The sequence below is a fragment of the Lampris incognitus genome, chromosome 4 (assembly GCF_029633865.1).
Source record: "Lampris incognitus isolate fLamInc1 chromosome 4, fLamInc1.hap2, whole genome shotgun sequence".
NCBI classification, from domain to species: Eukaryota; Metazoa; Chordata; class Actinopteri; order Lampriformes; family Lampridae; genus Lampris; species Lampris incognitus.
In genome coordinates this window covers 16,565,666-16,591,879 of record NC_079214.1, presented here as the reverse complement: position 1 = coordinate 16,591,879, position 26,214 = coordinate 16,565,666, and the positions used below count along the sequence as shown (strand labels likewise).

Genomic DNA, 26,214 nt, shown 5'->3' with positions numbered 1-26,214 from the left:
GATCCAAAAGTTGTTCCTGTTCATGTGAGGTTATGCAACAGTGTCCTCTTGTGGCGAAATTCGGCATGCTGGATGGTTTTGAAAAATAAAAACCGAAAATGCTGAGCCTTGAATATACTATAGAGAATTTTGGATGTTAAAAATTTGAGTAATATGCTGTAGAGGATTTGGATGTTAAAAATGTCTGAAAAGTGGAGCCCAATTCCTACTTGTTTTTCTTTTTTTAGGCCCTTGGATTTGTTTACATATGGATGTTACGAGTTCCTGCTGAATTACATGATGTTGAAGGAGAACTGGGGTGGTGTGGTGGAACAGTGGTTAGCACGGTTGCCTCACAGCAAGAAGGTCCTGGGTTCGAGCCCTGGGGTAGTCCAACCTTGGGGGTCGTCCCAGGTTGTCCTCTTGTGTGGCGTTTGCGTGTGGCGTTTGCATGTTCTCCCTGTGTCTGCGTGGGTTTCCCCCAGGTGCTCCGATTTCCTCCCACAGTCCAAAGACATGTAGGTCAGGTGAATCGGCCATATTAAATTGTCCCTAGGTGTGAATGTGTCAGCTCTGATAGTCTGGCAGCCTGTCTAGGGTGTCTCCCAGTAACAGCTGGGATAGGCTCCAGCATCCCGCGACCCCAACTGGGATAAGCGGCTTGGATAATTGATGGATGGAGAACCTGAACTTGTCATTCTGTTGCATATTAATCACCAATAGCACAATTTATATTTTTTTCAAAATGTGTAGTTTTCTCCAGCTTTATTAAAAAGGGATTCTTTTCATCAATTGTAGCAACAACTATTGCATGAACAATAACGTACAAAAATAAAGGTTCAAATTCACACACCCCAGTTTAAGCATTCACACACTGTGATTTAAGGGATAAATTAAAAATTAAGTCAGAAACGGTAAAATTCAGCTTGCATCAGTCATACACAGTGCTACCCCTTTGCGTCAAAAGAGGGGCTACAAAGAAGGAAAACGTACATTTTCACTAACACTCCAATACGACTTTACTACTACATCGACATTCTTTGGACAGTGCTTGATTCGTGACGGGTTCGTCTTTGATTAGGGAAAGTTATTCTAGTTCACGTGCTACAAAAACATTACATGGCAATTTCATTAATCTGAGAGTCAACAGGACAAGCCACACGAATACAGGAAATGTTTTTAGCAGAAAGGGATGGCGACATGGCAAGACTCGTCAATCCCTAATGTTAGTCTAAACAAAAGAAGACCGACTTCAGGATCTGAACAGCAGTAAGAAGGATTGGCGGTTGAAAAGTAACTATTAAACAACACTTTATGGCAGCAGGGCAGTGTTATATTCTCAGATGGATGTGTTAAGCTCATCCCAAAGACACTGGCTGTTATTTCGGTTCAGTCGTAGACGGCTCGTCTCCTGTACGGTAAGGCGGTACAGCATCTGAACAGCAAATCAAATGTAGGATGAGCAGTCCTTTACTCCCGGTCATTCTGGGGGGCGCGAGCATCTGCCTGCAGCTCAGGCCGAAGGCATTCGATGGGGCAATGAATATTCTGTGGGGAGAATGAGGAAAATTTCAGAGGGTGTTTTTGTAAGTCGCCCGTGTATGAACACTTGTATCTTCTGAACCAGATGCAGTCATAAAATGCTACACCCACAAGAATATCATTCTGCGATTCTCCATATCTATAACCATCTCACAGAGGCCTACAATGGCATTTCTGAATGAATGAGAAAAGATCATGAATTTTTTTTTGTATTTTAAACCCACTAACCAATTTGCTAAGAGTGTTGTCGCCATATCTGACAGGCTGCAGCAGGCTGGCGTCCATATCAGCACCCGGTCTACGACAGTTCTCACAGCGCCAGCCCTGAAGACACCAAACAAGCACAGAGTATTGGCGTATGTTTTTCCTCACATTATGCAAATTACAAGACAAGTCATCTAATCTAAGTTATGCCTCATCGGTCAGTTTGCTGCCTACATTGTTGCCATGGCTGGGTGCAGCCCGGCGTCAGTCACAGAGCAACACATGTAGCGCCTAAGGTGGAGAAGGACTGAAGCATCTCACCTGTTGTCCGCCAAAGCAGGTGCACGTGCAGATAGCACCCAGGTACTCCTTCTGCCACTGGTTGCCCACCTGGTATGTTTTACCATCATCATAACACATGGACTCATCTGAATGGGCATATGAATATGTTAAAAATTACAAACAACTCTGTCCAGACAGACACAACAGAAAAAAAATACCTTGGTAGTCACTTTTTCGCATTCTATCGTAGCAGCTAACCGGACTTACGTGGTTCACACTTGAACTCGCCCTTGCCGTTACCCAGGCAGGTGCAGCGCATCATGTGACCATTATCCCCCTGGCGTTCCCACTTCTCTCCGATGCGATAGTTGTTGCCGCTGTCGTGACACCACTCTGATGATGGAGAGAGAATAGAGACAGAGAGATTTCATTCAGCTCCCCAAATCATTGGTTTAAGTTTCGCTTCATCTGGCGCTGTACTGCAGGCGAGCAACCAAAACACCTACTGGAGGAGTCACATCTGAAGTGACCACTTCCCAGTCCCAGGCATGTGCACCACAGCTTGAAACCCGTCTCAGACATGCGTTCCCATTCTGTACCGACATCATGGTAGGTTGCGGTGAAGGTGTCGTAGCATGCGTCCTTGTCGGAGGGTGCCCCTTCTTTCACTGGAGGGGAGGAGGAAGAGGAGAGGGGAGGGGAGGAAAGTGAAAAAATAGTGCTGTGATCGATGAGTTAAGGTAGTAGCATCAAAGCTAAGCTGGGAGCAGTCCGAAGAAGGCACAAATGACAGCTATTCTTTTGAACTACAGCAACATCTTATGTCATGCTAGACACAAGATACTCAAAGTGTAGAGATCAGTCTTGTATCCTTACCAGTGTTGCCCGCGGTAATAATCTCCTCGAGAATCTTGTGTTTGAGCGCCCCTTTCAGGGCCTCCACGATAACATTGTAGGACGCTCCAGAGGTCAGGCCTATCAAGGTGGCGCTGGTGGCCGAGCCTGGAAGACGCATCTGTGACAGGCAGAGACACACTTGGTCTGTGTACATACTGACCGAGTCACTTCATTCTCCCTAAATGATCCCATATGATGAATGGCGGAAGCCTGGATTTATCCCCATGTCTTACCTGGAACATCTTCTCGTCGATGTTTGTGAGTGGGTGGCAGGACACCAAGTAGGCATTGCTCTGCCTGAAAGGCTTCCAGGAGATGCTGGTTTGGGTCTGTGCCTCCTGTGGCACCCCTGTCTCGTTCTCTGGAAAACCAAACGCAGAGCCAACGGGCACGTTCAGCTTCACGACAGGCAGCCTGCGGCCCTCTGCATCAGGGAGGGGCACAAAGATCAGTGGCTCACGTACTTGCCCATAGGGCGACTGCGGGTTGCCACTATGATCGTTATACCCATTGCCTCCGTTGTTGTTGTACTCCGTGTACTCCACATTCTGGCCTTGACCACCAAACACATCTTGTCCATTGGTGCCAACTACCTGGACACTGTTGCCCAGGTCTTTTTCAGGCACATCCAGCTTGTCATCAACCCCCCAAGGGTGATGAGGCAGAGGCAGCGTAAGCAAGGAGTCTGGTTCTAGGCGGGAGAGAGGGTGCTTTAAGGAAGTGAGCAGGTTAAGTTGGGGGGGGGGGGGATAGGGTGAAGCAGAGCTGCTGTAGCATATCTCAGCCAACAGGAGGCAACAGATATGCAACAATGCCACAATTTCAGTGCTACCATGGCGTGCCACCGACACGCCTGGCATATTTTGAATGACATTTCTAAAAGGCATTCAAAATAAAAGCAGTACTACTGATTTTAAAAGGAAAAGCCTGCTTATTATTTGACTGCATAGTGTATTTCAAAGACATTTAGGTGCAAGGCTGTTATAGCAATACCTTTTAAGTGCAGATGAGCAGACAGAAGCTGTCATTCAAAACCTTATCTTTGAATGAAAAGTAAGGTTTTGCCCATCACCCATAACTCATTTAAATTCTCTTCCTACATGGCATCACTTGAACCTGTCACTGACTGTATAAGTTGTTTTATAGAACAGGCAGTGTGTGTGTGTGTGTGTGTGTGTGTGTGTGTGTGTGTGTGTGTGTGTGTGTGTGTGTGTGTGTGTGTGTGAGTGAGTGAGAGAGTGAGATTCAAAATACTCACGAGTTCTGGCCTTGCCCACCAGAGGTGTGCTTCTCTGGGTATTCTGGAGGGCAATGATCTTAATGATGTACTCGGTGGCTGGTCTAAGGCCTGAAGAGAAAGTTTCATCTCAGTTTCATCTCACTGTCACCCTATTCTATTAAGGATCTACCCAATTTTACCCCCCCCCCAAGTTGCTCGACGGGCATTCCAAAGTGTTTCTGGTTTTAAAGTCGGAACTAAAATGCTCAGAAAGTCCGATGTCGGGATTTTAATAGGGAAATCCCTAACACTAGGTTTTGCACTTTCGTAAAGTGAGAAGCCAGGGACATACCAGAGATGGTGGCGTAGTTTTGACCAGCGTGTGGGCGTGGAGTGAGCTCACGTGGCGCTCCTCCTGATACCTCATAAGTGATGTAATATCCAGTGATGCGTGTGGAAGGGGCGTGCCATGTGAAGGAGATGGAGTTGGGGGTTAAAGATGTGAACTGGATGTCGGTTGGAGCCTGGACCGCTGCTTTAGCTGCAAAAAACAAAACAAAAAACATATTGGGTATGATGATATCAATTGTGTATGCATGTGCTACTGTGCGCTGTGTGTGTGTGTGTGTGTGTGTGTGCGCATACCTGTTCCAACAGTGAGAGTGAAGGGGGCACTCTTAGTGTTGCCATTCAATGTGTAGAGGTTGATGGTGTAAGTGGTACCTGGCTCCAGACCTTATGAAAACCAAACAAGATACACTTAAGAAAAAGGAAGGAGCCAAGATTGCATGTACCCAGGACATGAACACCTGCACAAAAACACACCTCTGCTGTCTACGCACATAGCAAAATGGTTTTCTTTCCACCCTTCCATTAGGCTGTTGCTAGAGCCATTCTTGCGTACCTGTGAGGGTGTAGGCCCGCAGATCTCCTGGTATGGTCCTTCTGATTGGGACGTGTGTGTTACCACGGGGCGTGGCCTCGATGAGGAAGCCAGTGATGGTTTCCTCTTTGCTGCGCCAGGTCAGACTGATGGAGGAATCCTTTACATCAGAGATCCGCACACGCCTGGGAGGACTCACATCTGCATGCAGGAGAAAGGAAACGGAAGTACAGGGTGGAGAAGTAGAGGGTGAAGAATGACTGGTAACAACTGGTGAATGTAGCTTGTGCATATTGGTGTTCTGTGTATGTGTGTGTGTGCTTTACCCTCTAGTGTGGTGACCTCTTGCACCACGGGTCTGCTAGTGAAAGAGTTCTTAATGGCGTAGATCTGCACCTGGTACGGAGTGGCCACCTAGAGCACACAATACAACACGTTTCATATTTATCCACGGAAAACACGTGACCCATGTTAGCATAAAAGGCATCATACGTTCCCATTTTACCATAAGTCCGGGAACGAACACGCGGGTGGTATCTGGGGCAAGGTTCATCTCCTTTGTGGGGCCGCTGTTGTTTTTAGGGTTGACCACCACACGGTAGCCAGTCAGCTGGGCGTTGGGGGCACGCCATGAGACAACAAAGGAGGAAGGCCCGATCTCATGGATTACCAGGTTGGTTGGAGCGGGGATGGCTGAAGGGTGGAGACGTGCAAGCAAAACATTGAAATTTGCATTAAGTCACACACATAAAATAATATGTCTAGAAATCAGTTCATGTTAAGATGTACTACCTGTTGCCTGCTTTCCTGACAGTGGGGGGCTGGGTGTACGGTCATGGAGGGCAATGACTTTAATGGTGTACTCGGTCCCTGGCTGAAGTGCCCTTAGAACCACGGTATTCTGGTCACCTCTGGGAGCTGGGCGCAACTCTCTCTCCCTCTCCTCTGGGCTGGAATACAGAACGCGGTATGATGTCACCGTGCCATCCGGGCTGTCCCATGTGATGCGCAAGGATGTGGAGTCTACGTCAGAGAAGGTCAGATCCTTCGGCACGTCCATGGCTGCAGACGATAAGAGGGGGTCGGTTATTATAGCGCTGTACATATATCCGTCTATAACAGCTTCCAATTCTCGTGACATTCAACAGCAACCGATGGAGGTAGGATCACACCAACCAGTGACTGCATTATCCACTAGAGGGGATGAGGGCTCGCCGTCAGTGCCGAGGGCGTAGACGCTCAGGACATACTCCACAGTGGGCATCAGTCCTGTGAACGTCATCTCTGTCTGGTCTGTGAAGGGAGAGAAAAGCAGTGTAGAGGGAGCGGTGCCATAAGTGTGTTAAAGTGGCAATGAGAAGTCTGGGATTTCTGTTGACTTTGCGCGACGCTGTGAGCAAAACTGGTGGCGCTTCGTGGAAGAATGACTTTGAGGAGAACAGCAAGAGATGTAGCGGTGTTCTGGAGAAACAGGGTGTTTGCAAGATATAGGGCGATGGAGTAATGTATCCCCCCCTCCTTGTTTCCCCCCCCCCCCAACTGTATCCGGCCAATTACCCCACTCTTCCGAGCTGTCCTGGTCGCTACTCCGCCCCCTCTGCCGATCTGGGGAGGGCTGCAGACTACCACATGCTTCCTCCGATACATGTGGAGTCACCAGCCGCTTTTTTTTTTTTACCTGACGATGAGGAGTTTCGCCAGGGGGACATAGCGCGTGGGAGGATCACGCTATTCTCCCCAGTTCCCCCGAGCAGGCACCCCGACCGACCAGAGGAGGCACCTAGTGCACAGACCAGGACATACCCACATCCAGCTTCCCACCCGCAGACATGGGCAACTGTGTCTGTAGGGACATCCGACCAAGCCGGAGGCAACATGGGGACTCGAACCGGCGATCCCCGTGTTGGTAGGCAACGGAGTAGACCGCTACACTACCCGGATGCCCCAGTAATGTATCTCTAACTATAGCTATGTGCAATCTAAATTGTTTTGTTAGAATTCACAGGGAATCAGACCTGGAGACAAGCGTTTGAAGTCATATGAAAATGTCTAATCTTCTTGCTAATGAGCTAATCTGATTATCTCAGTCACATAGAGGCATCAAAATTAAACTGAGACTGATAAATAATTGAAAAAAAAGCTCCTTGTAACAGCTTTAATATGAAAAGTAGACATTTGCTACTCCACCTAGCTGTGTCAAGCTGAAGCACATACACTTTTAGCATAAAAGTCTAATCATTTTAAAGGCAGTAAAAGCTTGAATCCTAACAGCTTTTTATTTTCCCTCACTCCATCTTACCAGGGGCCACCACCTCTGAGAAGGATGGTCCAAGGCCGTTCTTGGGGACACTGGTCACTCTGTAGCCCTTGATAGGACCCTGGGCGGGAGTCCAGCGCACTGTGAGGGTGTTGTCGTTCACATCAGTCACCTTCATCTCAGTGGGGGACTCGATGTCTACAAGCAAGAGTGACAAGAGAGATGCACACATGACAAAACACACTTCTAATTAAACCTGCAGTGTAAATTTAAATGTGTCCTGTGCACATTTTTTTTAAAGTTTCTTGATTTTCCTGTACCCGTCTTGTGAGTGACAGAGATGGGAGTGCTGGAGAAAGGGCTGTCCCCTCTCCCGGTGACGGCATAGACAGTGATGGTGTAGTCAGTGCCAGGATTCAGATCAGAGATTGTGGCACTGTTCTGAGTGCCTACGACGTTGAACTCCTGAGGTGAACTCCGGCTACCTGCAACATCAAAAGAGAGAAAGGAGAACAGAGAAGAGTCAAACAAAAGTACTGCGGGGGGCTACTGCTCGTTTGAAAAGACGCCATGAACTCAAACGGAACAAACAGACCTGTCTCTCCGTAGGTGATCCTGTAGTACCTCACTGTGACTGAGGGGGCGTCCCAGCGGATGATGATACTGGTGGGGCTGGATGATGTCACCTCCAGGTCAGAGGGAGCGTCAGAGACTGGGAAGGGGCGGAAAAAAGAATTAGAATGAAATGTGCAGATAAACGGAGAGGAGGCTCTTCATCAGGGGAAGGAAGAGGACAGACAAATACAGAAACCAGTCAGAAGCCTTGTAGAAGCTCACTTGTGGCCTGTGTGCCAGTCAGGGGCTGGCTCTCCTGGTCGCCGTTCACAGCATACACACTGATCAGGTACTCTGTCTCTGGCACCAGCCCAGTCAAGGTGAAGTGGGTCCTGGTTGGGGGCAGCTTCTCATCCTTGGCCCGCCCGCCACTCGTCATCTGGTAACGGATTCGGTAGCCTGTGATAAGAGCACTCGGGGCCAGCCAGTGAACGGTAAAGGAGTTGGTCTGGATGTCAGAGAAGTCAAGACCAGTAGGCGAGTCCAGAGCTGGCACGAAGAGAACGGGTAAGAATTTAGTGAGCGTTTTATCATGTGCAACGGTACAGCTAGAAAAATAAAAATTCTTATTTCGAAACGTGAAGTGCAATATAAAGTGCTTACATAATCCTTATAATTCACTACATTTGATTTGGGTAATTTGTGACTTGTGAAGTCAGGTGTTTTCGTTTTGCGCTGTTCATCATACTCAAGGCTCAGCATTTTCGGTTTTTACCGATTTTCACCAAAAAATACCCACTTTTTTTAAAAGGAGCAGATCAGTTTAAGCTGATTTTCACCCGGATTTTATGTTTCCACGGATCCAAAAGTTGTTCCTGTTCGTGTGAGGTTATGTAAGTGTCCTCTTGTGGCAAAATTCAGCATGCTGGATGGCTTTGAAAAATAAAAACCGAAAACGCTGAGCCTTGATCATACTGTACTCACTGGTTCTCTGAGTTCCACTGACTGGAGTACTCTCTCGTTCCCCGTACACACAAACCACACTGATATGGTACTCCGTGTTGGGAAGTAGGTCTACATGGAGATGGATAGAGAGGCAAATATTCAGGCACTTGTTTTGAATCATTTTAGAGCGAGCAAAACAAACAAAAATTAAAATTTTCTCTTGCTCTAATACGGCTCTGTTCATCGGCACAGTAAACTCATTTTGTCAGCCTGAATTATATTCACCAAGTCTTTCGAGCCTCTACCCTGCCAGACAAGTGTCTACACATGAGCTCACTATGACGCGGTTAAGAAGTCATGATGCGGTCTTACTCTGTAACAGAAAGGTGTTGGTGGAGCCGCCCACGTTAACCTCCTTGATGTCATCGTCACTGGCGACAGGGTGGTAGCGGATGACAAAGCGTGAGATGTCGCTTGGGGTCGGGACGTTAGGAACCGTCCAGGTCACTCTTATGCGGTCAGGGCCAACCCCTCCGAAGTGCAAATTGGTAGGAGCGGGAATGGCTGGAGGAGGAAGGGGTAGCATCGGTTTGCGAAAGTCAGTTGAGTAAAACTGGACATGTCAAGTCTTTATATTTATACAAAACATAGACATGTCAATCCAAGGTTATCTTCTTTAGCAAATGTCAGCATATAATCACATCTAAATTTGCATTTTCCAGAATCTTTTTCAATTAGCTGCGTAAGTATAAATCTATACTGATTAGTCCATATCATTTTCAAATATCTATGGAGCTGGGAAAACACTGATGATACTTGAGAATGTGTTGTTGTTTTTTTTTTTCTTCCCCTCCTTTTTCTCCTCAATTATATCTGGCCAATCACCCCGCTCTCTGAGCTGTCCTAGTCGCTGCTCCACCCCCTCTGCCGATCCGGGGAGTGCTGCAGACTATCACATGCCTCCTCCGATACATGTGGAGTTGCCAGCCGCTTCTTTTCACCTGACAGTGAGGAGTTTCTCCAGGGGGACGTAGCGCGTGGGAGGATCACACTATTCCCCCCAGTTCCCCCTCAACCCCGAACAGGTACCCCAACCGACCAGAGGAGGCGCTAGCGCAGCGACCAGGACACATACCCACATCCGGTTTCCCACCCGCAGACACGGCCAATTGTGTCTGTAGGAATGCTCGACCAAGCCGGAGGTAACACGGGGATTCAAACCGGTGATCCCCGTGTTGGTAGGCAACGGAATGGACCGCTACACTACCTGGACGCCCAAATGTGTCATTTTGTGAGAATATATAATGTAATGGAATAAAGCTTTTTATATGTGTTTCTCTCTCTCCTTTCAAACCCCAAGCCCTCCCTGATGATGAAATGAAAGAGTTAAATCACCAGAGTGTGTTTGCATTGTGTGTGTGGTTGGCTCGCTCTCCCCCTCCTCTGTAACTGTGATGACGCTGATGTCATAGTCCACGCCGGGCTCCAAACCGCGAACCGTATAATAACCAGTAGAAGCATCCACCATATCTTGGAGAATTTGCAGGCTCTCGCCTGCGGTTACCACAGCTATGCGGTACCCAGTAATGGAAGTATAGTTCAATGGGATCCAGCGCAGGCCGATGGTGGTATCAGTAATGTCGACAAAGTCAACTCGACTTGGTGAGGGTACGTCTGAAAGGGTTAAGGCGTGTGCAAAGCGCAGGCAAAATTAATAAAAAGACACAACAAGCACAAACAATCAAAAGCTATGATAATTACACCAATTGACAAACACACAAATTTCATTCCAAAGCATTTAGAGATCCAAGAACAGCATGGTATCAAACAGTAGCCATGCTAGATAGAGACAACACAAATTACTCAGATAAGCAAAAGATACAAAAAATAAACATTTTCACTAAAGGTGAACTTGGATCAATAATTAATTTGTTGCTTTAGGGTATTTTTCAAAAAGCATCACATTTAACTTCCCTAATAATTGAACATTGGCATTAACTTCATGCACATGACAGATCAGGCAAACAATTACGTATTCAACCAGTCATGTGGCTAAAGTAATATTTAGCCAATGACCCTGTTAGTAGGACTGTGCAATTACAGAATCACTGCAAACAGACATTTAAAAATTACTGTGAACAAAAAAAAAAGTACTATGAACAGAGAAGGTTTGATTGGCAGAATGCTGCTGGGCCTTGAAGGGCTTCCTGTGATGAACAAGCTAATTTGTGATATACTATCCAAGAAAATGGAAAGTGTCCCAGAGGGATGAGGAAAAAAATGATAAGTACAAGAACAGTGGTTTAGCTTACTCCAACTCACACTCATAGTTATATCTGCCCCCCCCAGCCCTCTTCTCTCTATCATGCACACCTCCATAATGATTCCCAGCCACAGCCATAGATCCAGCTCATGTCTGAGACTTCGAGAGCACCGGTACCAAATTACAGGTGCTTCAGAAGGTTATATGAAAGCTGGGTGTTTATAACCTGTTGCCCCTTGTCTGGCTCCTACCTGGTGTGACAGTGCTGGACACAGGCACACTCTCCTCGTGGTCTTTGACAGTGTACACACTGACATTGTACTCCACCCCAGGTCTCAGGTTCTCCAAGGTGCAGGAGTTCTGATCAGGCTGGACGAACTCCTCCAGCGAGTTTCCTCGCTGACCGTTGGTCGGTGTGCAAGTGACTCTGTAGCCAGTAATGTCTGGTGGGGGACGGGACATGATGGAAATGGCAGAGACAGGAGATATAATGTGAGAAATCTATGCAAGAACAGAGTGTGAAAATCAATGTTGACAGAAAGACAGGAACAGGGAAAGAGCGAGAGAAACTGAGAAAGAGAGACGTAAGTGCCGGGAGGAGGCAGCAACATTTTTCCTGGCAAAAAACAAACAAAAACAAACAGTGGAAGATCAAGGTCTAGACCTGACTAAAATCAGCAATCCGCCAGGCGAGCAGTATGTGGGGAGCAAAGTCAATATTTACCTGGTGTTTTGGTGCCCACCCACTGGACAGTCAGATCTCCTGTGTCTGGGTTTGAACTCAAGCTGAGGTCAGTTGGAGGAGTCAGAGCTGGAAGAAATGAAAAGCACACCACAGCATAAACATGATTATATCTGGCAGAATTACCTGCAGAATTACCTCAAGGCTAGCCCAAATAGTTTAAACGCTGATACTTGGCCTTGTTAAGCATTGCAAAATTGTATTTATGAAAGAATTCAAAATTTAATTTCGCACATTTTTCCAACGGTAACTTCTGTCTAACAATCATAGCCAAAATCCCCATTTTCCTACTCAAGTGAATTACCTATTCATCCAGAAATTTGATTGCAAAAAAAAAACTCACAAGTGACTACAGTGCGAGTGACTGGGTTGCCACGGTTACGTCCATTGAAAATGGGCTGAACACTGTAGGTGTATTCAGTTCCTGGGGTCAAGCCCGTCACGTAAATACTTCCGGATTCGGATGTCACCTCTCTGGGTGCCTCCCCTTCCTGGCTGGGCAGTACAGAAAGCTGTGGACCAGGGAAGAAACACGGGAAAACCACAAACCAATGAGCAACACGGAAAAAGACCCTTAAAACTTCATACTTTCATCCCATAGTAAACAACCGTTTTTCTTTACGGAGCCCCCCCCCCTTTCTTTTTTTCTTTAATGGAGAGGTGAGCTAATTCAAAAAGGACAGGTTTCTACCTTGTAGCTGAACCTTGGCACAGGTAGCCAGCTGATGATGATAGAGGTATCAGTGACCTCTGTGCTGAAGGGAGGAGCATTACCCAGCTGGGGGGCTGGTGGATAAGAATAAAAAACATAATTTTATCACTTTACACTATTTTACTTGACATTGCTCTATTCTATTTCTCATGATACCTACTGGTGGTAAAGTATGCAGTAGCGCCCTCGCTGAGAACATTGTCCTGCTCAGAGTACACAGTGACTGTGTAGAGGGTGTCTGGACGCAGACCCCTGAGACGGAACTGGGAGCCTGCCCCTGGGACTTTCTTCTGGGTGGGGCTGGAACCCTCGACGTTAAGCAGGAGACGGTAACCGGTGACAACCGAGCGGGGTTCTTCCCAGATGACCAATGCGCTGTTGTGAGTGATGTCGGTGAAACGCACGTTGGTGGGGGTATCGGGCTCTGGAAAGGTAAAAGTATACAACATGAGTGTAAGGAGGAGACAGTGAACCCAAATGGACTTTTTATAGAGTTTCAGTCTGAGGTTTAGTGCCTGTCCTGATACGTACTGGTAGACTTCTCTCCCGTAAGTGGCTGGCTCTCAACTCCACCGCTGATGGCGTAGATGTAGAAGCGGTAGAGCGTGCCGGGCTGCAGGTGGGTGATCTCGGCATATGCATTGGGGGACATTGGCAATTGCAGGGGCTTCTGTTCTGTGCCGTCTGGAGAAACTGGGGAGAAAGTCACCCTGTAGCCAGTTACCTCAGTGGGTGGGCCAGTCCAAGTGATGGTGATCTTTGCATCCGTAACCTCATAGAACTGCAGGTCTGTGGGGGACGGGACTTCCTCTGTGGACAGGAAGTGTGAGATTGATTGACAGGAGCTATAATCAGTATCAGAAAAAACTTAAGAGTGCTTTCGGAGAAAAAAAATTTCACAGTTTATCTACTAGATCACAGCAATGCATTCAACCAGCTGAAATTGTTATTCTGCATCATCACACATATACATTATATATTAAACAGCTAGAGTATTAACATTTTCAGAATAGGATCATGGCAATAATATCAGTGAATAACAGATCATTAAAGGGCTATGGCGTCATAGTTGGATGGCCAATAGCGCACTTTGCTTAGTCTGCTATTGGGCTCCTAGGCTCCTCTTAAATGGGTTTATGATAAAATCTCATGTCAAATGATTTCCACTGCCCCAAAAAAGAGCAAACTCTATGGAAGGTGTTTGACAAATAGTGCTGTATGAGCACCTGGTAGAGGTGATCCGGCGGTGTTGACCTGTACAAAGACAGGCTCGCTCTCTTGCTCCTCCTCTACGGCATAAATACTGATGTTATAAAGGAGACCAGGGAGAAGGTCAACCAGGGTCACTGATGTCTGTGTATCAGGCAAGTTGAGTTCTGTGCTGCTGCCCTCCTGTGATGGGGTGTACACCACACGGTAGCCTAAGAAACAAAAACACAGATGAAAACACATACACTCAGAAAAACACTGAATCAAAAATTATATCAATTGAAGTATCCAATTTGAATAACACACACACACACACACACACACACACACACACACACGCATATACACATGCACACACGCGCACACACACACAGCAGTTTCTCACCAGTAATGGGGGCTTGAGGCCTGGTCCAGCTGATTTGGATGGAGGTCTCTCCCACATCGCTGATCTGATGCTCAGCGGGGGCATCGGGAGCTGAGGAGGAGGATGGAGTGGTCTCATGTTACATACTACTGATTCTATCCACAACACCTCATTGGGCATGTCTTTCTCCCCCCCTCCCCCCTTTTCTCCCCAATTGTATCCAATCCAGCTAATTACCCCACTCTTGCGAGCTGTCCCGGTCGCTGCTCCACCCCCTCTGCCGATCCAGGGAGGGCTGTAGACTACCACATGCTTTCTCCGATACATGTGGAGTCACCAGCTGCTTCTTTTCACATAGCACATGGGAGGATCACGCCATTCCCCCCAGTCCCCCCACCCCCGAACAGGCGCCCTGACCGACCAGAGGAGGTGCTAGTGCAGCGACCAGGACACATACCCACATCCAGCTTCCCACTCGCAGACACAGCCAATTGTGTCTGTAGGGACGCCTGACCCTGTGATGGGCTGGCGGCCTGTCCAGGCTGTCTCCCCACCTGCCGCCCAGTGACGGCTGGGATAGGCCCCAGCATCCCCGCGACCCTGAGAGCAGGATAAGCGGTTTGGATAATGGATGGATGGGACGCCTGACCAAGCCGGAGGCAACACGGGGATTCGAACCAGGATCCCCGTGTTGGTAGGCAACGGAATAGACCGCTATGCTACCCGGACACCCCCATTGGGCATGTCTACATGAAACCTTTAATAATCTGATGCTAGTGATAAAGGCATCACTCCAAAAATATTTGAATACCTTTATCAGGGTCAGTACTGAAGTTAATATCATGATTAACATACCTAGATTTTTTAAATTTTTTAGCCTAACCTTTCAATTTATTGGTGCCTGTGAGTTAGCTGGCTAGCCAACTGGCGACAAGATGGCAGACAAAAGCACTCATGTTATGGTGTTCAAAGACAGTCGGAGTAAATGACCTGCCATGCTTGCTTGAGGTCTGTCACTGCCACGACTGGGCGGTGACAAAGACAGAAGTATCAGGAGGGCTGACTCACTCTATACCAATTATCAAAGGAATCCTTGCATACCCGGATGTTAGAGAAATTGTATTGTTACAAACCATGTAACGCTGTAATCAAAACACTTCCTTGAAGAGTATAGTATGAACAGGAAATTATGGTTGGTAAAGAGCAGCAACAGAAGGTTTCTACCTGTTGTCTGTGTGGTGCTGAGGATGAGGTTTGGTTCTCCGTCTGTAGGGAGCTCATAAACATTGACATTGTACCTGCGTCCGGGCAGCAGGTCACTGATGGTAACAAAGCTTGCTGTGCGGGGTAAGTCTGGAGGAACACATGGTGCACCAATGAACACCTCCATTCACTAGATCCCATCTAAGTACAGCATTTACACCTTAATGTTATGAAATATGAATATATGTAATTGTACTTAGCATAATTGAGACAATCTTTTTCATTTTAACCCATGAGAGGTGTTAAAGCAGGACTCAAAGGTTCTTACCCAGTACTTTACGTGTGGCCCCCTCCTCACTGAGTTCATACTCCACCCTGAAGCCAGAAACTGTCTCTGAGGCTGACGTCCAGGAGATAACAAAGCTGTTGGAGGTGATTTCAGTCACCGACTCAGAAGTGTCCACCACTGGAGGAGGCTGGGTGGTCTCTCCCTCGAATGGCTCCACTGGATGGAAACACAGAGACTTATGGGGGTGTTGTGGGTATGCATGGATGGATCCATTTCAATGCCATCCTAATCATGCTAGGTTGCGCCTCACCTATAATGTGGTTCGTTTAGGTGCGCAGCATGATAACATTGCTACCCACTGCCCAGCCCAACTTACATGAACCATGGTTGGTGGTGAAGTCAAAGCGTGTGACCTCTCGCTTTCCGAAGCGCAGGATGCTAATGAGCTGACCTTCATAGGTGACGCCTGGCCGCAGCCCAGAGATTGTGTAAGAGTTCAGGTGGGAAGGGATTGTGACCTCCCTCCAGGGGGCCCGAGTGTTTTTCTATCAGGAAGGTTCAAAGGCCACAGGTCAGAGTCTGCTATGTGCCAACATTAGATAACGTAGTTCAGTGAGGGCACGCCAATACTCTTTCAATTCATCAAGCTGAGAACCGACACAAGTAGACAGCAAGTAAATAATTCCTTCAAAATCTCACTATGATCTAAGTGTCATATTAACTAACTTATTTTGTAAAATAATGGCACACATTTACTTTTAATTTTCTTGAAAGTTAACACTATGAATGTTCTGGTCTTTGAGAAATTCTTCTAGAGAAATGTAGGTTGGATTAGCACACTCTCGGAAAACTTTCCTGCCAAAAAAGGGAAGAGGATTGAGCTTGTTTTTCCTATCCAAAACAAACAAACAAACAAACCGCTTCAGAGGAAAAGTGTGTCAACGCAATTAGGGGTCATAAATATTTCAAACAGCTCGTCAGATCAAGAGGTATTCAAAAGAGAGGGGTGTGTGAGAAAAACAGAAAGTCGAGTGGGAGCGTGTTAATGCATGTGCGTACGCCAGCAAACGTATTTGCATGTGTTTCATCCAGGGACATTTTGGCGTTTGTGTCCGAGTCTGTGGGCTGTGGGCACTGGAAATCAAACGGCTTACTCACCACTCTCCATTTGAGGATGTACTGGGTAATGTGTGCAGAGGCGGGGGCATTCCACTGAATAGGATGAGAGTCTGGCTGTTTCCCTGCCTCTGTGATGATCACCTGGACTGGTCTGTAGCCTCCTGGGGAACAGCACAGAGGGTGTGTGAGAGGGCTGGAGAGTACGTTAGAAGACTGGGGTGGCGGTGAAGGAAATTCACTTGACTCTATGGCTACAGAGGGAGTGGGCATAAAGATGGCTGTCTTCTGGCAAGTCTTATTACGACAGATTGGATTCGTTGGGACAGAAGCCAACCACCACACGGTCTCCTCAAACAGTGGGTTTACTTTGGACTACTAAACACAGCTCAAACATCCACCACCCTCTTATAATGACGAGGTACTACACCTCCTGACCCAATGCTACACATGTAGGTACACGGCTGCACACACACACACACACACACACACACACACACACACACACACACACACACACACACACACTCGTGTGGTTGTAAAGCAACTGAGGGTAGTTCAGTACATTGAATTATTGTGTCACGCTCAGTGACCTGCAGCGACAAACACGCTGCTCTGACCGAGCACATAAATGGGTCAGGTGAACTCGGGTGAATGTACCTCTGTGTTTGACTGAGAACACATACAGTACATATGCAACAGGGAAATCTATGAGATGGGGTCAAAGTTACTGAAAAGCAGACGCTGTGCACATGTGATAACTCCGCGACCACCCACACACCCACACACACGTACACATACACAGACACACACACATGCACACACACTGACCTCTTCAACCAACGCATTCTCCAGCACTCAACACTCCAGCGTGAAAGGGGGGGTTAAATCCACCTCAACCACAAAGCCCCGGGAAAAAAAGAGGGGTGAAACGATGGGTCCGCCCAACGCCATTTGCCAGACATCAAAGTTAAGCACTCTTACGCCCCCCCCCCCCCACCAGGTTGATGACTTCCCATTACCCCCCCCCCATTTCCATTAAAAGCATGGTGTCGGGAAGAGGTGAGAGAATGAGGGATGTCAGTGACAAGTGAGTGAGTTGAAAAAGGAAACACTCATTTAACTACCAGCAGGTGTGCCACTGAGTCGTAAAATAAAGGCAACAGGACAAAGTGAACGACTGGAGAAAAAAAAAATCCCACTGAGGAAGCCCAAAGAGTTTGACCATCAGTTTGTCCGCCCCTGATTAATATTCCACCAAGTGAGATGGGATATCTTGTGTTTCTATATGTATACTGTGATATATACACGTCACACTGATGTCACCATGGATTTCTCCTACCTGGGGAGGTCTGCTGAGGCTCGCAACTCATCTCGCCGACGTCATTGCCATAGCAATAACAGCCATAGCGGATGCCATGGATGACCTTGTCCCATGACTCTCCAATCTGATAAAAAGCCTTGGACCCCGGGTCCTGACACTGGTCTGATGGGAGATGGAAGCAGGAGGTGACAGGTTGGGTGAGTGAAGGTGGTGGTAGGATAGGAGGTCTATTTTTTTTTCGTGATGTGCAGTGTGCAATCAGCAAGTCTTTCCCCTATTACTGTGCCAAGGAACTTACCTATAGCGTCACACTTCCAGCGGCCACGTCCTTGCCCAAAGCAGGTGCAGTTCATCATGTGACCCATGTCATGGCGCTTGTAGAAAGCCTGGTTCACCTCATAGGTCAACCCATCAACAATACATTGGTCTTGATGCATAGAGTAAAACGATACAGAAGGGAGTCGAATGAATGAATGAACAGCCTCAACTCTGATAGTGCGATTGTGGCTACCACTAAATGAAAAGACGTTTGTAACTTTGTATTAATTGGACTTCGTCCTCTGACCTCGTAGCTGAGAATGGGCAATGCAGCTCCACTCCCCGCGCCCGCCGCCTAAGCATGTGCACTGCATCATGTGACCCAGGACATCATGGCGCTTGTCCCACTTGTCACCTACACGGTGCATCGCTCCATCGTTGGTCGTGCAAACTTCTTCATGGGCTACACACAGAAACAGACAGGTATGGCATGGAGAGTTGTGATTATGAGAAAGAGAGAGCAACCCATTTTCAATCTGTGCCAAAAGCTTTTTGCAAGACAAGCTTTTTATCTGTGCATATGTGTATGTGTGTAGGTGTGCACGTGAGCACTCGTGTTAAGAAAACTCTCTATCTTTGGCTCATTTAAGCCAAATGTAATGATTCTGTAGCAGCTATCAAATACACATTACTCTTCCTCTCTCTCAAGACCATTCATTTTAATGGTCATGGTGATGATAATGATGGGCCCTTTTAAAGGCCCATCATTTTGTTCCCCACTGACTGCTATTGGCTCATTCAACCAGGATAATTAGCATCTATGAGAACAAGATTAGATAGAGATCAGTACATTTATCTTGATTATATCCCCGCTAAAGCAATAAACCTACTCAGTAGCCTACTCACTGCGCCCACCCCAGCTGTAGAACTGACCAGTTGTGATAGCGGATTAGTAACTACTATTCAAGCAGGTTTGCGGTTGAGTCAAGTCATAGATACACCAGCCGACAAGTTCTCAGATACACAACTGGTTTTGTACTTTGCTAACAAAACTCAAAAAGACCATCTCATTGTCCACAGATTCCTTGTACCGACACGCATGCACCAGCTCACCGGCCATGGGGCAGAATCCAAAATGCCCATCCGCATCATAGTTGTAGGTGGTGCCGCACCACTTCATGCCATCGCGCCGTCCGTCGGAGGTGCAGTCCGTGTAGTTACGACCATTATAGAAGAAGGGGAATTGGCACAGGGCACCGTTGGAAGTCCCACCTCGGGTTGTCACCATGGCTGGTAATGAGAAGGGAATAGAATGGTGACACCTCTGATCTGGCTATGCGTTCGCCCATATACTCCAGATGACCGCTCCTGTTCCCACTCCATTGGTCTCCAGCCTTGTGTCATTGTGTGCCACATTTACCTAAGTTTGATTTCCATCCAGATACTACATCTGCTGTTTTCACCAATTACTTTCACTCAATCTGGTTGAGGGTATTTTAATTAGTGAAATCAGCTGTTGATGAGCTTGGTTGGAATAAAAACATATTTTTTTTTTTTGGGGGGGGGGATTTTCTTCCCTTTTTCTCCCCAGTTGTATGCAACCAATTACCCCACTCTTCCAAGCCGTCCTGGTTGCTCCACCCCCCGCTGCTGATCTGGGGAGGGCTGCAGACTACCACATGCCTCCTCTGATACATGTGGAGTCACCATCCGCTTCTTCTCACCTGACAGTGAGGAATTTCGCCAGGGGGACGTAGCATGTGGGGGGATCACGCTATTCCCCCCAGTTACCCCTCCCCTCCGAACAGGCACCCCAGCTGACCAGAGCAGGCGCTAGTGCAGCAACCAGGACACGTACCTACATCCAACTTCCCACCCGCAGACACGGACAATTGTGTCTGTAGGGATGCCCAACCAAGCCGGAGGTAACATGGGGATTCAAACTAGCGATCCCCGTGTTGGTAGGCAACGGAATGGACCGCTACGCTACCTGGACACCCCTGGAATAAAAACCTATTTGAATAAAAGCATACACGTCCCTCTCGAAGAGACATAGCTGGGAGGTTACTGCTGAATATTTACCCCTATCCTTCTTACTTCATCACTAGCCCTTCCTTCCCTCACCCTCCCTCTTCTCCTGTCTCTCACCATACTTCTCGGTACAGAAGGAATATTGCTGGTCTGTGTCATAGTCTGAAGTGATAGAGCACCACAGCGCTCCATCTGTGCGTCCGTCTGAGGTGCAGGAGTAGTAAGTCTTCCCCATGAAGACGAACGGGAATGTGCACGGCTGACCGTTGGAGTTGCCGCCATACACCTGGGACTGGACCTCTGTACAAGCAGAAAAGGAAAAGAAGCTGTAAACGGTATTCATGATGTGAATATGACTGTACTGATTATTCAAAAGTCATTATCATACTCATTCCCTGAAGAAAAACAATACAGCCCATCTCCTTTTCTCCATGCCTCCATCTTTCATTCAGACCTCTGTCTCTGATCTCCAATTCTCACCCTGATCACGACAGCTGATTCCGTTGCCCAAGCAGGTACAGAGCATCTGCTTGCTGCCCTGGGTTCTGATCCAGCGCTGGCCATCATAGTACGTGGCTCCAGAATCTGTGCGACAGGTGCCCTCAGTGGGGGGCTGGGAAACAGGTTGTGGATGGATTTGGGCTACCACGCGGGAACCTGTACCTGCATAGACAAGTGTATTGAAAGGATGATCAGGGTCTGAAAGGACGATCAGGGTCTAAGCAGACCTGCAAACTGTGAGTAGGGATGTGTATCGTTAAGAGTTTAACAGTGCTACTACTCTTACCGACACTGCTTATCGATACGGTACAATAACGGTACTCTTATCGGTTCTTTTTGTTCTTTTTTTTTAAGAGAAAAAACAAACAACAAATTAAGAACAGAATTAAAATTGCTTTATTTTCTCATGTCTTGACAGGGTGTTACTTTTAATCAATAACCATGTTTGTATAATTTAGTTAACTCCGTGTGGGCTCTAGGCTGCTAGCATACATAATATACCAGAGGTGGATTGGGTAATGAGAGATGAACTATGAGCTAGGCAGTTGGAAACTGTGCATTTCTCCGCCTGTATTTGATGCACTTTCGCCAGATCTTTCGCCAGATTGCTTGTGTTTCCACCCTTACATGCAAAAGACCTGTGGTAATGAGCATTGTCAGCATCGACTGTGGTGAAGTATAACCAGACTTTTGACCGTTTAGTTCTCTCTCCGCCATTGTCACTAAGAGCAGGCTGTGTTTGTGTGTGTGTGTGAGAGAGAGACAGAGAGGCAGAGCGAGCTGGCACCGCCCCTCGGCTCACACATAAGACGGTCTGAGAGACAGATATCTCTCCCCCCCCATTTTTTTCTCCCCAATTGCACCCGGCCAATTACCCCATTCTTCCGAGCCATCCCGATCGCTGCTCCACCCCCTCTGCTGATCCGGGGAGGGCTGCAGACTACCACATGCCTCCTCCGATACACGTGGAGTCGCCAGTCGCTTCTTTTCTCACCTGACAGTGAGGAGTTTCGCCAGGGGAACGTAGCGCGTGGGAGGATCATACTACCCCCCCCCCCGGACAGGCACCCCGACTGACCAGAGGGGGCGCTAGTGCAGCGACCAGGACACATACCCACAACCCGGCTTCCCACCCGCAGACACGGCCAGTTGTGTCTGTAGGGATGCCCGACCAAGCCGGAGGTAACACGGGGATTTGAACCAGCGATCCCCATGTTGGTAGGCAACGGAATAGACTGCCATGCCACCCGGACGCCCCCCAAGATCTCTCGTCTTGATTGGGAATAGCGAAAATGCATCACAGACAAAAATCTTCATCTAATTGCAAATTAGAAACAGAGTTGGTGAGATAAAAGGTGCAAGGTAATGTTTATGTAGCCTGGATAAATAGGAAATTTATTTTCTTCATTTCTCTAATACCAATAGCAGAACCGTCAACACCGCAGCTTAGCAATACTAGCACCTGTGCCCGTTTAATGCTGGGTGTAAGTACCCATCCCTAACTGTGAGTAATATTTGTTGTTTTTGTTTGGACACGGGCCAAAAAACGCCATCCTAAGGATCTTTGGCACCCCTTCATCCAAACTGGCTTACAGTATCATAAGTGCATACATTTCTAATATGGGTGGCCCAAGTGGAAGCTGAACTCTTAATTTCAGTTGGCATAAGTGCCTAAAACTGTAAATGACAGAAAGGGAAATGTAAAGGTTGCATGAGTCTAGAGATTATAAATCTCACCAAGGGCTGTCGTTTGATGGGAGCTGTGTCTCTCGCACTTCCATTCTCCACGACCATTTCCTGTGCAGAGGCACTGCAATGTGTTCCCACTTGCGTCTGTCTTGGTCCACGTGTCGCCGATGCGGTAAGACCTCTTGACATCCTGATCATTACAACGGTCTGAATGGGGCAATGCAAAAAATACTGATAAATAACTGACACATATATTGTGTGTGTGTAGGCGTACGCACGTGTTCACGTGTAATGTGTCCCACTTACTCTTTGAGGAACACGTGATGCGTCCATTTCCCTCTCCTAGACAGGTACAATCAATCATCATCCAGCCTTGGTAGGGTTTCTCCCAAGTCGCTCCCACAACATAGGATGATCCGCTGTTTTCATAGCAACGCTCGGCTTCACGCAGAAGACAGGAGGAACTTTGTTTACATCATTGAAAGATTGTCATCAACAGTAAAATATTTAAATCAAGTTCCCAATGCTTTAAATCACACACGAGCAAATTTTCTGTGAGACCAGCCAACTGAAAATCAATAAGTTCGGTGAAGTGTGGTTAGTAAAGAGGCATGTTGCATTCTCCTGCACTGACTTTGTTTTTCTGCAGAAAACTGCTCTCAAATATTTGCAATCAAACAGGCCTAATTCTGAGAAATTACCTCAGTGTGTGTGTGTGTGTGTGTGTGTGTGTGTGTGTGTGTGTGTGTGTGTGTGTGTGTGTGTGTGTGTGTGTGTGTGTGTGTGTGTGTGTGTGTGTGTGTGGTGGGGGGGGTAGAGGGGATTAACACAGAAGACTACGTGACAATGAAAGATACTGGATATCTATCTGCATGCCAAAGATAATGGCTAAAAATATTTTATTCTAATATTGCCAACACCAAGTTCACATCCATCAACAGACGTTTTTTCCTGCACCTCTGGGATACCTTTCCAGCTGGAAAGAATTAAAAACAGGCTGTTGCGTTGCAGAACAAATACTCACCCACGGGTTTGCAGGTCCACTCTCCTTTGCCGTTCCCGAGGCACACACACTCCAACATGTAGTCGCCACTATCGTGAGGCCTTTGCCAGGTATCCCCGATTTTGTATGACCTTCCACCTTCATGGCAGCGGTCTGATAATGACAGAATTTAGCACTTTATTCAGATTCGGGGAGGCAGAAAACAGTGTGTTGTCAGGGTTAAACCAGAAAACTCACTTGCGATTGTGCAGCTGATTTTGCCACGACTGGAACCAATGCAGGTGCAGTCCCACATCATCCCGTCCTTTGGTCTCTCATAGGTGTCCCCGACACGGTATGTCCGGTCATTGTATTTATCATAGCAGGTTTCTTCCGCTGCGAAAAATTAGAGAGATATATGTAAACTACTAATAAGACACGTTAGCCCCTAGCTAACGGGTCTGACCCTTTAGCCGAGCGGTTAGTGATGTCGCCTTGTGGTGCAGTACACCTCGTATCGAATCCCGCACCGGGCAAGAAAATAACCGGTTACATATATATATATATATATATATATATATATATATATATATATATATATATATATATATATATATCTTTGTTAAAAGAAACGCTCAACGGTAGGGAAAGTGCTCAACAAATAAGAAGCAAAATAATCCAGTGAGTCAAGTAAATTCTTTATGAGACAGTACAAGCCTGTTTCCTGCCATAGGCAACCATCAGCTGTCAGTAAAGCTGCTCGAGGAAAGGACATGCCATTTACTGCCTCGTCGTGCACATCACATGCGCGACGTCCAGTGGGGAAGGGAGAGGTGCAACATACAAAAATTCACCAAATATAAAACTGACCAAATATAACGGCTTAAAGATGCTACATTCTATAAACGGTTGTTTCTAAAGCTACACGTGTGCATTAAACCTCTTTTTGAATGTTCCCTCTGTTAGACCGACATATGTCTCTATTTTGCCGTTATCATCTCTCGTCACCGTAGCTTGGTAGATAACTCCTTTCGTCTGCCATTTTCCTTCGAGGGTGGATGAGTTGTTCACATGGCAGTTGCAGTTGCAGCTGGGGAGGGGGGGTCCGGTTGTGATGAAGGTGTGATCATTGCTCAATGATCATTAAAGAATGTAACATCTTTAAGCCGTTATATTCGGTCATTGGCGGACAGAAACAATTATTCAGCCACCTGGAAAATCCTCTCAAAGAACAGGGCATATCCAACGAGCAGTAAAATGTGCAATCTATGTCTCACTGAAAAATGTTTGATCATTTGCAAACCAGAAATGTCCACACTTAATAACAGGAATGAATTGGCCAGCGATTGCAGACATAGATATAAGCACATATTTTGTAATTATAAATAAATCAAGACATACACATAAACAAGGATAAATGTCTTTGATGATAAGCCCAAGTGTGGTGTGAACAGAAGGACAAAGGACCATTGTCTGGCGTTTGAAAATGGCGATAACGAAACTTTTCAACGTCCCGCGATACTTACGTCATATCCTGACCGGAAGCTTATCAGTGACATTGTAAAATGTAAAGTTAGCTCGTCTGACGCGGGTTTTTAACAAACCGACAACCCCAAAGAGCAGGTTGACGCTTCAGAAACACTCCAAAACTCTTTTTCTTTTTTTAATTTTTTATCAAGACTGATTTTCTGGCGCATGTTAAAGGTCGTCTTGCTAGCATCTCTATTCACGGTGTTCCCGCGTAGCGGAAGGAAATCCTACCTCGGAACGAAACCACATCGACAATACTGTAACCGGTTATTTTCTTGCCCGGTGCGGGATTCGATACGGGGCGTACTGCACCACAAGGCGACGTCACTAACCGCTCGGCTAAAGGGTCAGATCCGTTAGCTAGGGCCTAACGTGTTTAATTAGTAGTTTACATATATATATATAAAAACTATTGGAAGTTTTGCAAATAAATTGCTTCTCTAGAAGTGGATTCTGTGCATGGGGTTGCGCCCTCCGGTCCCGACCACCCTGGTTTAAACGGTTGCCATTTTCACTGACCTGCGGGCTTGGTCTTGCATTTGCTGCCCGCTGTTCCGTCGCAGGTGCACAGCAGTGTACTCCCACGGTAGGTTTTCTCCCACTGCTCGTTTATTTTGTACGAGCGACCGTTTTCTTCGCAGCCGCCTAGAGGGAAGAAACAACACCGTCAATTTTATATAAACCCAGACCTCTAAAAAAAAAAAAAAAAAACCGAGTCGTTTAAACTGCGTTTCAGCCGAAGCACGTGTTTAATTTAACACAGGAATGCGACAGCTTCTAAAAAAAAGAAAAAGAAAACGTAGCTGTCGCATGAGTAGAAGGTAGAGAAAGAAACAGTCGTGCGTTTTTACGCACATGGATTCAATTCTGGCACCTGAACAAACAGAGAAAATGGGCTTTCTGCAGCGCATTCAAACCTACCTTGAGTGAGGGTCGGCGAGTCCCGGAGTTCAGGGTATATTCGGTACTGCTCAGTGTGTCTTTTGCTTTTCCTTTGGCTGTTGGGCATACAGTGGACCGCGGCGCTTACGCACAGCGCGACCAGTAACCCTGTCACTGGGCTACCAGTCATTTTGTTGTAAATTTTTAAAAAATGGACAATCCAAAAGTAACGAAAGTATGGATTGCTTAGAGGGTAAAAGCAGCAAAGGAAAGAAAAAAAAAGTAGTGTGGAGCAAAGCGTAAAAGTGCTGCTTTGAGTTGAGAGACCAAGTTTCCCCCCTCCTTACGCCACCTCG

The 26,214-nt window shown here is 46.9% G+C and overlaps 1 protein-coding gene across 4 annotated transcripts; it reads right to left on the bottom strand.

Moving 5' to 3' along the window:
* Window positions 1-707: 707 nt before the first annotated feature.
* Window positions 708-26,214, bottom strand: LOC130111830 (fibronectin-like). Of its 4 annotated transcripts, none has more exons than XM_056279122.1 (46): window positions 25,898-26,214; window positions 25,496-25,621; window positions 23,705-23,842; window positions 23,489-23,620; window positions 22,771-22,905; window positions 22,513-22,671; window positions 20,755-20,937; window positions 20,392-20,574; window positions 19,357-19,533; window positions 18,551-18,706; window positions 18,284-18,412; window positions 18,004-18,147; window positions 16,704-16,825; window positions 15,922-16,090; window positions 15,585-15,761; window positions 15,278-15,406; window positions 14,075-14,164; window positions 13,707-13,901; window positions 13,012-13,290; window positions 12,641-12,904; window positions 12,460-12,554; window positions 12,112-12,280; window positions 11,751-11,837; window positions 11,278-11,469; window positions 10,159-10,437; window positions 9,136-9,327; window positions 8,803-8,892; window positions 8,101-8,367; window positions 7,859-7,975; window positions 7,584-7,748; window positions 7,306-7,461; window positions 6,183-6,299; window positions 5,799-6,068; window positions 5,512-5,699; window positions 5,333-5,420; window positions 5,028-5,207; window positions 4,769-4,858; window positions 4,476-4,664; window positions 4,163-4,252; window positions 3,138-3,595; window positions 2,884-3,022; window positions 2,514-2,675; window positions 2,275-2,400; window positions 2,047-2,153; window positions 1,750-1,845; window positions 708-1,527 (listed from the first exon to the last, which is right to left on the bottom strand). In XM_056279122.1, the coding sequence occupies exons 1-46, from the start codon at window positions 26,046-26,048 to the stop codon at window positions 1,450-1,452; spliced, it is 7,425 nt and encodes a 2,474-aa protein (XP_056135097.1). In that variant the 5' UTR covers window positions 26,049-26,214; the 3' UTR covers window positions 708-1,449. The 4 variants fall into 4 exon arrangements, with proteins under 4 accessions (XP_056135097.1, XP_056135098.1, XP_056135100.1 ...); XM_056279123.1 differs by having other exon boundaries at window positions 3,138-3,328; XM_056279125.1 differs by having other exon boundaries at window positions 3,138-3,265.